Source organism: Phycodurus eques, chromosome 6, assembly GCF_024500275.1.
Source record: "Phycodurus eques isolate BA_2022a chromosome 6, UOR_Pequ_1.1, whole genome shotgun sequence".
Taxonomy (NCBI): Eukaryota; Metazoa; Chordata; class Actinopteri; order Syngnathiformes; family Syngnathidae; genus Phycodurus; species Phycodurus eques.
Genome location: NC_084530.1, coordinates 28,100,341 through 28,114,684, shown reverse-complemented (window position 1 = coordinate 28,114,684; position 14,344 = coordinate 28,100,341). Strand labels below are relative to the sequence as shown.

Here is a 14,344-nt window from a genome sequence, read left to right as displayed (position 1 = left end):
AGATTCCGTCTGCTTCTTCAGTTTATCAACAACAACAAAAAGGCGGCTTAGAAAGGACCCGGAGAGCACTTAAGGCTAATATTAGTGCTGAGAAACAAAAAGTAACGAGTAAAGGTCACCCAACCACATCATTGGCCACGGGCATGCTGGGAATGGTCGCTTGCGAGATTCTGTTTCGGATGATTTCTTCTTGGAGGGAAAAGATAGATGGCAGCTTTGATTGCTTCTCCTAAAAAACAAAAAGGTTTCTTTGTGTCGTGTTTGAGTTAGTTTTTTAGGTTGCAAAATAAAGGAATAAAAAGTAAAACATCAAAGAAACAGAAGGCCTGCTGAGCCCTCAGTCTTCCGTTTCCTAATTCACAGTTCCAGAAAGTTTTAAAATGGTGCTGATTATCGCCACATGATTTGCTTGGGTTTTGCTCCTGTTGGTAGAACCTCAATGTAGTGGTGGTGCGGTACTGTACTGTGGCATCCGCCTACATGGACTCCCCACTCAGCAGATCTCCAGGCAGCAGGGTGTTAATGGGGGTGGGGCTCCTGATCCCGCGGGCATCCTCCCCACTAGGAGGCCCCCACAGGCTGGAGTACTGGGGCACTCCCCCCCAAAGCAGGTCGCCTCCGCTGGCCTTGCCTCCTCCTCCGCCGCTGCTGCTCCATTGGCCCATGGAGTGGGACGCCGCTGCCCCGCCCATTCGATTCTGATTGGTTCCTGGGTTGGCCTGCCAGCTGGTGGTGTTGTTTGAGGTCAGCGACTGGCCTTGTGCAAAGAAGCGGTTTACCTCCTCCTCGCCAGCAAACTCTGCCAGGATGGTGGTGTTACCTAACACACACCTGACAAAAAAACAACAACAAAAAAAACACAGGTCTGTGAATGAGCTGGAAACGTTATTCATGTTTTTTTTTTTTAAATCAAATTTTCATTTGACTGCGAGCCTGTGCAAGTATAATGAATCCATCCATCCATCCATTTTCCTTACCGCTCATCCTCACAGGATGAGACTAAAATGCTTGTTTCTGCTACTAGGAAAGGATCGAGATCACTAGAACCCACAAATACAGCAGAACTGCCAAACACCCCAAAAGTAGTACAGTTCAGTTCAGGTTTTTGGGAAAATCTGTTTGAATTTTTTTAAAAACTCAAGTTAATTTAGGTTTTATTGTGACAGTTTCAGTCTTAAATAAAATAATTGACTTTAAAAATGTATTTTGAAAAACTTTGAAGTCAATCAATGATATAGAATGGATTGTCTTAGACTTTGGTGGTTTGTCTGTATTGCTTTTTCCTGTAGGACCTCCGCTTTTCAGTTTATGGCACATTTGTCATGATGTGAAAGCAGTAAGAAACTCCTTGTGAATTTGGGTGTGATATTCCCAAAGAGCATCTGGCACTTACATGTGCAGAGACTTCTGGGCCTTAGCGGCCTCATCCTTGGAGCTGTAGCGCACCACGGCGTTCCCTTGGGTCAGGTTGAGGTGGAATGTGATCAAAGGGCCGTGCTGCATGCACAGGGTCCGCAGGGTAGAACCGTCAATCTGCGGAGGCAACAAAATATGCAGGAATGTGGCAGTTCGAAGAGATGTGTATGTAGATTTGTTCAAACAGGCGACCATTTAACCCTTTCCAAAACATTAGCCAAAATACATAACACTCAAAATCACATGGTCTTATAGTGCGGCATCCATTTTTACTGAGGTTAAAGCTCCCAAATATTGCTCCTCACACCTGCCAATAACTCAACTTTAACCCATTGTTTAAATAAATGGTCAAACGACACACGTACTTGAGGTGTGAGATTCCTCAGCACCAGCCAGCTGCTGGTCCTGTTGGAGCTGTCTGTACTCCAGGTGGTTCCCTCTGTTAGAATGAGGACCAAAAGAGACTCAAGATTCAAAACATTTATGAACATACATTTCCTATGAATTTTCCCCAAAAAGTCACAAGTGACAAGCAAAGCAATTCAGAGAAACAATGTTGTTATGAGGCCTCTATGAGAGCCGGTAAACCTCAGGATGTCATTTCAGCAGAGTGTGTTCGTCAAGATAAGCACTGATAGAGAGCAGATGTGATCTGTGCTCTTTGACCAAGTCTGATTTGCATGTGACTTAAGGTTTCATAGTGATCATGCACAGAAGAATTTTTTGGGAAAAAAACTCGTAATAGTAGTATTACTCTTTTTATCATATTTGTAATGGTGTGTGCTCTGTGAACTAGAGCTCCATAGGTCAAAGTCTCAAGGTCTATTTTTTTAACATATTTTTGCCACGCTCCTAAAATAAAGATAACTAAAGACGACAACCTCTTTTCTCAAGTAATCTTTTTTCCTCCTTTTGCTCACCAGAGGCGTAAGAGCCGCTCCATCCTTGAGCCAAGCCCAGCGAGTTGCCCCCCCAGGTGGAGGAAGGCTTGGTGTTGGTCAGGCCTGGTGGGGGTCGCGATGGGGCAGCGGACCCGCGTGGGCCCTGAGGGACTTTCCACAGCTCATGGGTCAGAGAGGCTTGGTTCTGGGTTATGGACCCCGTGGACCAGGTGGACTTCACGTCAGACAGTTTGCCTTTAAGAAAGCAAAGAGTAATGTGAATCAAACAGATAAGGAATTAGGCCAGAGAAGCAACAACCATCTAGTAGTGTTTTCTGCAGCATATTTGAGCATCACTTCTTGAATTATCCTATTTGTGAATTCCGAAGAAACATGCGGAAACTGCTAACTGACAGTTGAGGTGAGGTCTTCCTTTTTGTGGTTGACATTAAAGCGGTGCAGACGGGTGTTAAGGAAGTGACTCAAATTTTGTTGATGAGGAAGCGACCGAGATTAAACCTAAAGGACGTACTGTGTTGTGGTGGCGTACCATCATTTATGTATTGTCTTTATTTTATTTACAACAAGTTGACCCTGTGTTACTGGCCGTGCTGAATAGAGACTTGTAGGGTATCTTGTGTCCGTACCGCCATTCCTGTCACGCAGCAGGTATCTGTTGACGTCATGGATGTTGGTGTTTATGGTGGGACCGCTGGGGACGCTGCCAGGGGTCATATTGGGGTCATTCTCAGGGTCAATGTTCTGAAGGCCTTTCCATGGCACACCTGGGCAGAATTCTGACGATGGACAAAAAAAAAAAAAAAAAAGATGATCACAAATATTGTAATATAAAGAGCCCTGCTTTTCATTTGCCTTTGTCCTCACCAGGGGGCCAGTTAATGTTGGTCCCGTTGGTGATCTTTTCATTGGGGTTCTTGCCTTGGCCCCAGCTGTCTGGGGGTACCAAAGAGTTGGTGGGGGAGTCCGAGTTGGACATCAGATTGTATGGACTATAGGAATCCTCCAGCTGTGAGGGCTTCCCAGGGGGCCCCAGGGTAGAGGCAGCAGATATGGCACCTAGTGCATGGAAAAACACATGACTTAAAACCATCCTTTTTTTCCCTCTGTAAATTTAAGCTAGGAATGCTAGACTCACCGTGCTTGTTGAGGTTGTTCTCCAGGTTTGAGGTGTTACCACCGAGGCTGTCCATGGAGTTGGAGTGCGTCCACTGGGACAGGCGGGACTGGGGCTGAGGGGGCTCTTTCATAGACAGACCCCCAACCTCGATGCAGTTTACATTCATGTTTGGATTCAGTCCAGCTGCACACAGGACAGAAGAATTGAAAAACACATACTTTTACAAAACATTCACTAACGCAATATACAGAATATGGCATATACTAGTCTGGAATTGTATATTTCTGTATTATATTGCATATAAATAATAAACAGCATATTTCAACAAATAGTGACACTATGCCTCAAGTAAGTGTTAGATGTGTCATCCACTTTCTTTTTTTTTTTTTTGCTTCAGAAAAACAAGCGCCGCTACTAAGTGGCTGTTATCGCATTTACTGTCATAGTGGCCATCTCAAGCATACATTGCTTGCTTGCAGAGCAGACATGGCGTCTGCAAAGTTGACGTTTATGATGAAGGTGACAGAGAAATTGATCTGTTAAGTAAACTTATTATTTATTTTTATTTTTTAGCATATTATTTATTCTACTGCATATAGGCCTCATCTCTAACAAATACCCTATAAATATTCTCTCTTGTTAAGTAAATAAACTTGACTACTATTTAAAGGAATGGGTGCAACAACCACTTCACCCACAGTATTTATTTATTTATTTATCTATCAATCAATCAATACTTCATTTGTAAGCCATTTTCATAAAAACAAAAATGCAACTCCAAGCGATTTACATGAATTAAAAATATTAAATCAATCCCACCCACTGGTTGTCCACATGGACACAGACACGTACACAGGTTAAAAATTGTACCGTAAGGACGTAATAACCTGAGGCTGAGTACAGAGCATCTAGGTGAGGAAACACCATCTCAGGGATCCGTCTGCACCAGGACTGGACTATAGGCTATGGCTACAGGCCACCAGGATGGAAACCACGGTGCAGCAGCGCAGCAAGAGCATGCACGCATGTCGACGAGAGTATTATCTCCATTTATTGTTTCATTTTATTGGCAGAGAAGCCAAAAGTAACAGCTGTAGTAACAAACCCCGGCTTTCTGTTACCATGGTTACCAAGGATGTTGCCAGACTGACAGTGACAGAACCAATACAAATCTTAATTTTTCTCTGTTAAAGACTTACAGAGAGAATAGGGGCTGTAGGCGTTGGGTGAAGACAGCGGCTCTTTGGTGTGCAGTGTGTCGGTCAGGCCCGGGGCGTGATGTGGGCCTGTGAAAGGGTCCAGGGTTGATTTTGCAGATCCGGAGCCTCCGGTGGGGCCACCGGGGGCATGCAGACCAGCTTGCGAGGAGGGGGAATGGGAGGGAAGCTGCTGCTGCTTCATCAGCAGCGCCTGGTAGAGCTGACGCTGGTGCTGCTGGATCTGCTGCTGCATGTTGGTGATTGTGCGTGCGACCTAGGAGCGGACAGATACACAGCAGTGTAAAAGATGACGATAGGGGCAAAAATAGGAATGTGAAAAGTATCATTTCTAAAAAGAAACATCACTCACACACAAGCAACTACTGACGTAACAATGACATGTTATCCACTCATGTTGTTACGGTACTGAATCGATTTTGCATTCAGGTCATGTTTCAAGAAGTGGGTCACATTGATCATCACAGGATTTTTGTGAGTGGGTGCAGTGTTCTGACTGTTGACTCACTTGCTGCTCTTGTTGTCGAATGGGACCGGAAACGTTACGTTGCGCCTGCATCATCTGCTGCTGGATTTGTAAACGCTGGTACGCCTGAACAAAAAGAGAAGCAAAAGTACATTACAACTGGAAAAAAAAGACAAAAGCAAAAAATGAGACAATTGTTGTACATTGTTCATTCTACAACATTGACTTAGAAATGTAATTACGCAAATGTCAATCTATTGATCAGAGGGACCGACTCACCATTTGCAGTTGCTGAAGTTGGTACAACAGGGTCATTTGTTGAGGGTTTATTGGTGAGGTTAAAAGTGCAGGGTTCAGACCAATGTTTTTTGCTGCAAACTGCAAGAGCTGTGCTTGGACCTGCAAGGTGGACCAGTCAATTGTTTAGATTTACAAGTAAACAACATCAGCTTCTAGCAGGAAAGAGCGGGCTTTGTTACATACAGGTGTGCACAAGGAGGACATCTTTATACCCGTGGTACAGTAGAATACATGGTTAAAAGGTGGGATCTTTTAGGTACATGTGTATTTATGTACCTGAGGGGAGAGTAACTGAGGCACTTGAGCACGTAGACTTGGCATGGAGGAGCTGAGAGGTGGCACTGGTGGCTGAGGATGCTGCTGCTGCTGCTGCATGGCCCGGCTTTGTGCTGCTCCACTGCTGCCAAACATTCCACTGGTTATCTAGAACACCAATACATCATTTTTTTTTATTCAAATTGCCAAGGAAATTAGCAATTATATGATTCTATCCACCAGTTTGCTAGGTTGATACTTAGACATTCACTGTAACCTTCACTTTGACTGTTAAAATCGGCTTTGAAATGGACAACATTTGAGGAAATCCCCTATAGACATTACATATTCATGAGATCAGGCCGGGCACTCGGAAGGGATGGGCAACCCAGAAACAAAAATGCCTCTAGCTATTATTGCCACTAATGCAGAATAATAGCCGAATACATACACTTGAACTGGATGGCGGATAAAAGAAAAATCTAATCTATTTGCATAGTATACTTATAGAAACACATTCTACAAAACACAGCCAAACAATCTATTTGCAGCAGTTCATATACTAAGTCAGAACCAAGCAGCTAGCTATCCGATTATTATTTTTCATGAGGGCCAAAGAAATACAAAGCTGTAAAAAGGCAGCTACTTCCACATTTCCAATCTAAATACCACTTTTGTTTGAGCTTCAAGAGTATTTTCTAGCAGTGATACTAGACTAAATTTGCTCTCATGGAGCACTTGAGGCAAGGTCATTCAAACACAAGCAAACAATAGAGTAGAGAATATGAAAATAGTAGAATTTATGTTTATATTGCTTCTTGACAATGCAGCGCCATTTAAATGTGGTAACAACACCTGTCTGTTGTTCAAGTTTTGCATGGCCAGCCCCGAGTTGCCCGGTCCCAGACATTGCCCAGGAAGGCTACTGTTGGCCAGGGGGAGCTTCAGGCTGGGGGAAGGCATAAATGGTGATGGGGTGGCATCGTCGGAAAGAATGCCATCCTGGAGCAGACAGACAAAGGAGTGATGAAGGGGACAAATAGTGATGACAGTATAAGGAATTTGTGATTATGTGTAACAATTAAAAACACTTTCAGGTTGTAAGTGAATTTTTTTTATAGCTATAAAGGCCGTCCAGGTGGCTTAATACCTTGTCAAGGAAGGCGTTGCGGTCAGAGGGATCTTTAGAGAGCATGGATGGTCGACATATCAGTGGCTTGTTCAGACCGTTGCTGTAATCAGAAATGCTCATATTGCGCTTGTCCAGGTCAGTCTTCTTCTCCAGCAGAGCGCCTGAAAGGAGAAAATGTTATTAACTGTATTTGGAATATACGTACAAAGGCACACCCCTCGCACAAAAAAATTAACTCACTCATGGCCTGGTCAAGATTCATGTTGTTGCTCTTCAATGCCTCCTCAGCAGGATCTCGCTGTAACAAATTGATTATATCTATTTCTCAAAAAGTAAATGAACCTTAGCCTTGAAAAGGCTTACTGTATATACTTTGCATGTCATCAAAATATTTGCAGAATAATGAATCATACCGGAAAACCCATGTCAGTGAGCTGTTTGATGAGACGATTCATGATCCAGGTCTCATCCGGCTTGTTAATCATCTTCCCCTGAGGACGCGAGTGAATTAATATTAATAATCCCACAATCAATGTGTGTACATGTCAACATGCATATGAAATGTGTAGATATGTACCTTGCTCGGGCCCTTCTTGGGTCCATTTACCCAAGAATTGCAGGAGGAGCTGCTTTCCTGTGAGGTGGGGCTGCTCCACATGTCCCCGTCCTCAGTGTCCCACTGCCCTGTAGACATGCCCATTTCATCCCCTCCGCTCCCCCAGCTGTCTTGCATAGGTTTAGGACCTGACGAAAGAAAAAAGCGTGGGTCAAAATCAAAGAAGAAAAAAAAGTGAGAATTTTATTTTATTAAATTCACAAGCAAATAAATGTAATGGAACCCAATTAAGTACAGCAGGTAGTTTTGAACTTTACCACTTGATGGCACCGTTTTCATTTCTACGCAATGCTTAAGAGTCAACTCCATGCAGCACTCTGCCCTTAAGTCACCAAAACCTTTTTATGTGTGAAATTTCTTTTGATAGCTTCAGATTTTTAAGCCCCATGAGAGAATGACCAGACCACTAAAATGTTACAGTGAGCACCAATGTGCAATTGCAGCTATTTACCAGGCTTGCAAGGTGCAGTACAAGAGGGTCCGTTGGCCCTGCCATAAGGTCCAGAGGGCTCATGGCCAACATCTCCCCATCCGCCGACACCCCCTGAAGGCTTGCCCCAAGCAGAGGTGCCGTTTTCCACAGCTGATGTTGGAGCTGCAGGCTCTCCCCAAGCAGGCTCAGACTTAGGCTGAACACTTGGAAGCTCTCCCCAGCCTGCAAAACAGAGATGGGAATTTTCTGAAAGGGTAATTCATAATACACAGCGACCTTAAATGCCATCACAATCAAGGGTCCTAATGGTTAATTTGGAATAGTTTCATTGGCCTACAATTAAATGTACCATTTGCTATGCTACCTTGATGAAGGAATACGAACTTTAGACTTTAAGTTATAAATGAAGTCTAACTGATTAACACTGAGGGCAATGATGTCAATCAAAAAGAGAGGGGTTAGGGTTTTGTAGTAAAAACACTGACATGTATTTACAAGTATATATGTGGTCTTTGTCTTCAATAAGACACATTGGAACTGTGTGCAATATATTAAAATAACTGGACAGACTTAATTATGCAAGTATGGTCATTAAGAAGTCTCAATACCCATAAAACTAACCACTTAACAATCGCCACGAAATAATTACTTTAAGAAATAATGCTTGGAATACCCAACAATCCCTGTCGATAATGGTTTTAATAGTAATTTAGTCACGTCATCTATTAATGACTGAGATAGCTACGGAGCCCCCCTGGTGCCAAGGTATGAGAAAAATAAAATTCGTTGATAATCTGTTCCCTCAGTTTAGTAAAGTGTACCCTCAGTTTAGTAAACTGTACCTTCAATTTAGTCATCTGTACCCTCAATTTAATAATCCGTACCGTATCGGAAAAAACTGGATGTAGGATATATCACGACATGAAAATGTATACACAGAATTCACACCAGTAAGAATATAACATCCAAATAGAACTTACTTCACTTGACAGATATACGTACGTATACGTAGGTATACGGAGTTTAGTAAACTGTACCCTCCGTACATAGATGTTGTACTTCATCTCTTTTATTATTTCAACTAGCTTTAAACCATTCTAAAGCTAATGAGACCATACAAGAAAGTCCATGCATGAAGTCAGATCATGCAGTCATATTGTTTTACCTGGGTTAGCGAGAGGAGGTCTACCCTGGGGACCTGCACTTGGGTGTGGGACACAACTGTTGGGTGGCCCACAGCTGTTTCCATGATGTTGATGTTGGAGATGGCTCGGCGCATTGCCATGGTGAGGACGGTGGTGCATTGGATTGCCGTGGTGGTGATTGTTGTTGCCAGGGCCAACGGAGTGATTGTTGTTGGGTGTGATCATGCCACCATTCTTAATGGTGGGTGGGCCGCTGTTGCCTGGATTATTGTTAGGACTATTGCGATCCCACATGTTGACGGTCTTGCTGTACGTGCCAGGATCTCCCCAGGTGGATGTTCCATCATCAATCTCCATCTTCCTGCGTATAGACGGAGGGGAGGGCTCCTCCCAACCAGTAGATTCCAAGCCTGGGTCCTGTTTGCTGACATTACTCCAGCTGGAGGTGTTCTGTTTGACAGAACCAGGACCTCCCCAAGAACCAATGCTACCCCCTCCTCCACTACCAGTGCTGCTGCTACTGCTTTCAGTCGGCTTGGTGGAGCCCCAGGTGCCCTGCACTGGGCCGTTGGCACGGGAGGTCTCTCCCCAAGAGCTGTTATTCACAGAAGAAGTAAGCTTACCACCTCCTCTAATTCCTCCTCTAGGATTTTCCTTCCATCCCCCATTTCCTCCTTCCCCTTCCCACATGCTGCTGGGGGACGCACTGTTCTTGCGCTCTGGTTCTCCCCAATCCCTCGTGTTAGAACTGTTGGCACCCCCATTAGTACTTCCCCAACCACGAGAGCTAAGCGGGCCCTCCCCCCAATTAGTGGACTGGCCTTTTGTCATGTCACTGTCCCAGCTAGGGGACTTGTCCTCAGAGCCCCAAGATGTCATGCCTACATTTTTAGGTCCAGTGGTAGGCATGGGGTCTCCCCAGCCACTGGTGGTGCCATTAGTAGCTTCTTTCTGTGAATGTGGGGGATCACCCCATCCTGATGCAGTCTGGACTTGCTGAGGTGCAGGGGCTCCCCAGCCAGATGATTCTTCACTTTCATGTTTTCCATCAGATCCATGCCGCGGATTGGTACCAATGCTGGGGTTGACGGTACCTCCGTTGGTGCACGCAGATCCTCCATTAGAACTGGAACTTTCAAATGCGTCCGAGCTGCTGCTGCTTTTCCCATCATCAGAATTTGCTTCCTCCATCTCCCACACTGTGTGCTGTCGGATGGGAGTCTGTCCCCAACCAGTGTTACTCAGCACCCTAGGGTCCAGGTCCTGTCGAGGTAACACAGGGGTATAATCCATGCTTGAGGACCTATCTCTGTGGTGAGAATGGCCATCTCTGCTGTCCCCACTACCCTCACTTGCTGGGGCAGTTCCTGGCTGCTTACCCCAAGAGCCAAGTTGTTGCTCTTGACCTGAACCTGAAATGACAGCATCAACAGAGTCCCAGCCTTTCGATGCATCGCCACCTCCTGAAGATTTCCCCCAGTCACCCCAGCCACCACTTCCATTACTCCCACCACCACTACTACCTTGGCGGCCCCATGCAGAGAGACCTGCAGGGGGAGTTGCGTCCCAGCCTGAGTCCTTGGGGGTGTCAGCTGCCTTGGTTTCTCCATTACCCCATACAGAGCTTCCTGTTGTGTCTCCATTAAGTTGGGATGATTCAGTAGGTGACTGACCTCCCCAGCCAGTTAACCCATGGACAGGGCTCATAGGCTCCTGAGCTTGTTGCTTGGTGTGGTTTGGTCCATCAGTGTTAAGGTTAGTTTCCATATTGAAGGACAAACTTGTGTTAGTTGAAGGGCGCTGCTGTTCATTTTCATTAGCACAAACCATGCTAACCCAACCTCCGCCACAAGCGCTTGTGCCTCCAAGGCTCCCGTTCCCAATGTTTCCATTCCCATTGCCTGGTGGGTGAGATGAGGCGGAGACCCCATTTGGGCTAATAACACCACCACCCTCGTGACCGAGAACAGGCCAGGCAGATGGGTTGGCACTGGGATTGAGATTCAAGTTAAAACCGGGTGAGCCCCAGTGATTGGGCGTACCTACTCGCCCACTGTTCATTCCATCTTGTTTGGCATCTGAGCCCCAACCTCTGTTACTAGACAATGTGTTGGCTGACACAGGTCCTGTCATCATGTTATTGTTAGATTTGAGAGATGTGTAGTGGGCCGGCTGGCCTGTGGCACCTGTGGCCATACTCAGAAAAGTACTGCTGGCGGTAGTGATAGCGCTGACTTCTGTGCTGAAGCTAGCTGTGCCCAAGGGGCATTCTGGTGCTGCAGGTTGGCCGGGGTCACTCCTGCGGCTAATGGAGGGCCAAGCTTCAGTGTCACTTCCGTCAATATTTCCTCTGTTCCAGCTGTTTGCACTGGAGATGCTGTCAGCATGCAAGGAGGCTCCCCACTGGCAAATCTGAGCAGCAGAGCCACTCTTGGGAGATATGTCTAAATAGAAAGGAAACAAAGGTCGATATACTTTAAAAGTGGGGTCGAGGACAACAAATTGAAGGATAAATTTAAAGAATGGAACAACACGAAAAATCAAAAAGGAGAGAAAAAAGGGAATGAAAGAAGTAGGAGAGGCTCCATTAACTCTCTGGATTTAAGGCCCGCTTTCAGGATCTGGCACAATAAAATGGTTATAGTAACATCAAGCACGATGCAGAACACAATGTAGACGCAGTCCACTGTTATGTCATGTCAACTGTTGTACAAGTGTATACATATATCGTTGCCCTGATACAGTCAGCCAAACCGAACCAACTTTCCTCTTTTTCAGTCTCTCTTTCTATTCCAAAAGATTAAAAGATTCTTTCCTAACTCATGGGCTGCCCTAATCTGTTTTTATGTTGTGATCATCTCTCCCTGTCCATGCATTTAATCTCCCTTTGTGTGCCTACCTCTTTCCTTATCCTAATTTTTCTCCATCCTCTAACACCGAGGCACAGTAGTGGCACATCCGTCTCCATCGTGGCTTTGTTAGCTGGGGCACTAAAGGAAAGCCCAAGTGGAATGGTGCTCATTTATCTGAATGAAACCAAGATGGCTTCTCATCCATCACACCCAACACTCCTACTCCACCCCCAGCACACAATAACACAAAAAGGAAACACTTTTCCCAAACGTCTACAAATGTATGTCTTACCCTCCGCATACAACAGCAATATTTATGTATATTCTTAATATATAGCTATAGTCTATACATATGTGGTCAGAAACAAACACTAGGGACATTTACTCCAAACAGTAATCAAATTTATTACCAGTTAATGTATATTCTACTGCATACAAGAAATCTCATTAGCCCCAATGGCACCCCATCAGCGGAGGGGACTACTAATTGATCAAATCAGTGCTATAAGAGGAAAATTAATCAATGAGAGACAGCTAATCAATGACATTGTTAATATAAGAGGGAGAGAGAAAGACAAGCTATTGATCCTGCATGCATACACCCAAGTCACTAGCCAGACAATGGGATGCTCTTCAAACAATACAAATTCCTATCATGAATTTAACCGACACACAGTTCAACCAAGCATATGAAGCAGGAATTCCTCAACGAAGAGAGAAAAAGGAATATGTATTATTAAATAAACAGTGCCAGATGGTGACGGTTTAAAAAATACTATATTTAACTGTTTAACTGATGGAATGCAAAACAATAGAGACCTCAAATTTTCTTGCGTGTGTGTTTTGTGTGCATGTGTGGCTTTAAGATACAGTACAACATGCATCAGAGTGGCTGGGAATGCAGTTTTTGCCTGTAAACATTTATCTTCATTTCTCAGGCAGCTTTATCGCACAAGGTCATCAGACTGATGGCGCATGCATATCCCCTAATGCTAGTATGCAATCAGTTGCACAAAAGAAAAAAGAAATACCGATCTTACAGCAAAAGCAATCCGTCATTACATCTGTAAATGTGTGAGTTAGTGAGCCAAAAGGGTTTACTCTGCCTTAGGACTCCATATTTATTTTGAGAGAAAAGCATGTATGTTTAAGGAAATAGACCAGAAAAAAGTAACCAACATATCAACTTCAATCACTGATTTGATAGTTGGCAGGCTGCTTTAAAATCAGAATGTACAGAAAGCAACCAGACATCACCACACAGCTGGTCTTTTTCAATTACCAACCAGAGTGTCTTATAAGTCTTACACGAAGAGACGGCATCATTAACAGCTATTGATGTTACTACTGTCTTTGATCTGTCAACAGTGTCTTAGAGGAGCGCTATTTTATTACTCAGCCAACAAACTAAAGACGCTGCCTCTTGAGAGTGTTCCTTGGGTTCACCCCTAATCCTTCTCTGTTTATTTTTTATTGTTGTAGAATCATTAGCACATTTTCTTTCTTGAAGGATTTTAAAATTGGTTACATCAATTGATCATAATCTGTAAGGATGGCATTTTTTTAAATCACTACTATCACCTACAAACCAAAGAATGAAGCTTCACCACTGCACAGTATTAGCTCGCCTCAGGTCTACTTTCCTCGGATTGGCTTGTTCCACTTCCAAACAGTACCACTGTAAAGGATATGGTATAATATGCATTACAGCATATTTTTCCTTCACTTCAAGTCACCTAAATATTTTCTTGCAACTCCCTCTCCCAACAGTCAACTCTGTGTTAAATTATTCCCATCCATAATATGCAAGTAATGTGACAGTAATGCAGTGTTGTTTCATTTTCAGTCCAGCTAAGAGGCCATTCACTGATTATGATTTACAAAAAAAGGTTAAAAAGAAATCCAAACAAAGGCGCCCATTTTATTGCTCCTCATGCTTCCAACTGGGAACAAAGCTGTCTGTTTGCATGCATGAATGTGCAAGGTCGTGCATGCATCTCCGTGCCTGTTCTCTGCTAACAATCTGGACCAAAGCTTAGTTAGTGATCACCTAAAGTGCTCGGATAATTAGAGGACTGCCAGCGCATTACAACAGTATACACGCAATGAAAGTAAACGTCAATGCTGTAATGTGGATGGTAACAGACTTCCAAAGTGAAAGCAAGACCTAAACAAGAGATTAATTCTGATAAGACAAGATGTCGACATAGAAATGGGCAGATAGCCAAGAATTAAATGCCTCTCAAATGAAATGGAAGGAGGGGTGACAGTGATAGGGAGAGTGGGGTGGTGTTGCAAGAACATCCAGAGGGGGAGGGTTGGTACTTGCAGCAAAGGAAAAACAAAGGAGATTAGACACCAAACTCCTCTTGAGTTAAAGTGAGCATTCATTGAGGAAAACACAGGTTAGATTAGTCAATGTGGTGTGTAGCAGGAGTAGAGTGAACATTTAGTAGTCTTTTGTAACCTAATAGGTCTGATCCATTACTCCTT

At 44.1% G+C, this 14,344-nt stretch overlaps 1 protein-coding gene across 3 annotated transcripts in view; it reads right to left on the bottom strand.

Moving 5' to 3' along the window:
• tnrc6c2 (trinucleotide repeat containing adaptor 6C2) overlaps nucleotides 1-14,344 on the bottom strand; it is a 124,407-nt gene that overhangs the window by 539 nt on the left and 109,524 nt on the right. For all 3 annotated transcript variants that reach the window (XM_061679693.1, XM_061679695.1, XM_061679696.1), the window contains 18 exons: nucleotides 9,020-11,443; nucleotides 7,873-8,076; nucleotides 7,383-7,549; nucleotides 7,219-7,296; nucleotides 7,046-7,103; nucleotides 6,824-6,966; nucleotides 6,529-6,675; nucleotides 5,695-5,841; nucleotides 5,398-5,517; nucleotides 5,161-5,244; nucleotides 4,635-4,908; nucleotides 3,454-3,618; nucleotides 3,183-3,374; nucleotides 2,945-3,094; nucleotides 2,337-2,552; nucleotides 1,782-1,855; nucleotides 1,394-1,533; nucleotides 1-831 (listed from right to left, as the gene is read on the bottom strand). The exon at nucleotides 1-831 is cut by the window's left edge and continues 539 nt beyond it. In XM_061679693.1, the coding sequence (XP_061535677.1) occupies nucleotides 477-831; nucleotides 1,394-1,533; nucleotides 1,782-1,855; nucleotides 2,337-2,552; nucleotides 2,945-3,094; nucleotides 3,183-3,374; nucleotides 3,454-3,618; nucleotides 4,635-4,908; nucleotides 5,161-5,244; nucleotides 5,398-5,517; nucleotides 5,695-5,841; nucleotides 6,529-6,675; nucleotides 6,824-6,966; nucleotides 7,046-7,103; nucleotides 7,219-7,296; nucleotides 7,383-7,549; nucleotides 7,873-8,076; nucleotides 9,020-11,443 (5,138 nt within the window). In that variant the 3' untranslated portion in view covers nucleotides 1-476. The remainder of the gene's footprint in view (nucleotides 832-1,393; nucleotides 1,534-1,781; nucleotides 1,856-2,336; nucleotides 2,553-2,944; nucleotides 3,095-3,182; nucleotides 3,375-3,453; nucleotides 3,619-4,634; nucleotides 4,909-5,160; nucleotides 5,245-5,397; nucleotides 5,518-5,694; nucleotides 5,842-6,528; nucleotides 6,676-6,823; nucleotides 6,967-7,045; nucleotides 7,104-7,218; nucleotides 7,297-7,382; nucleotides 7,550-7,872; nucleotides 8,077-9,019; nucleotides 11,444-14,344) is intronic.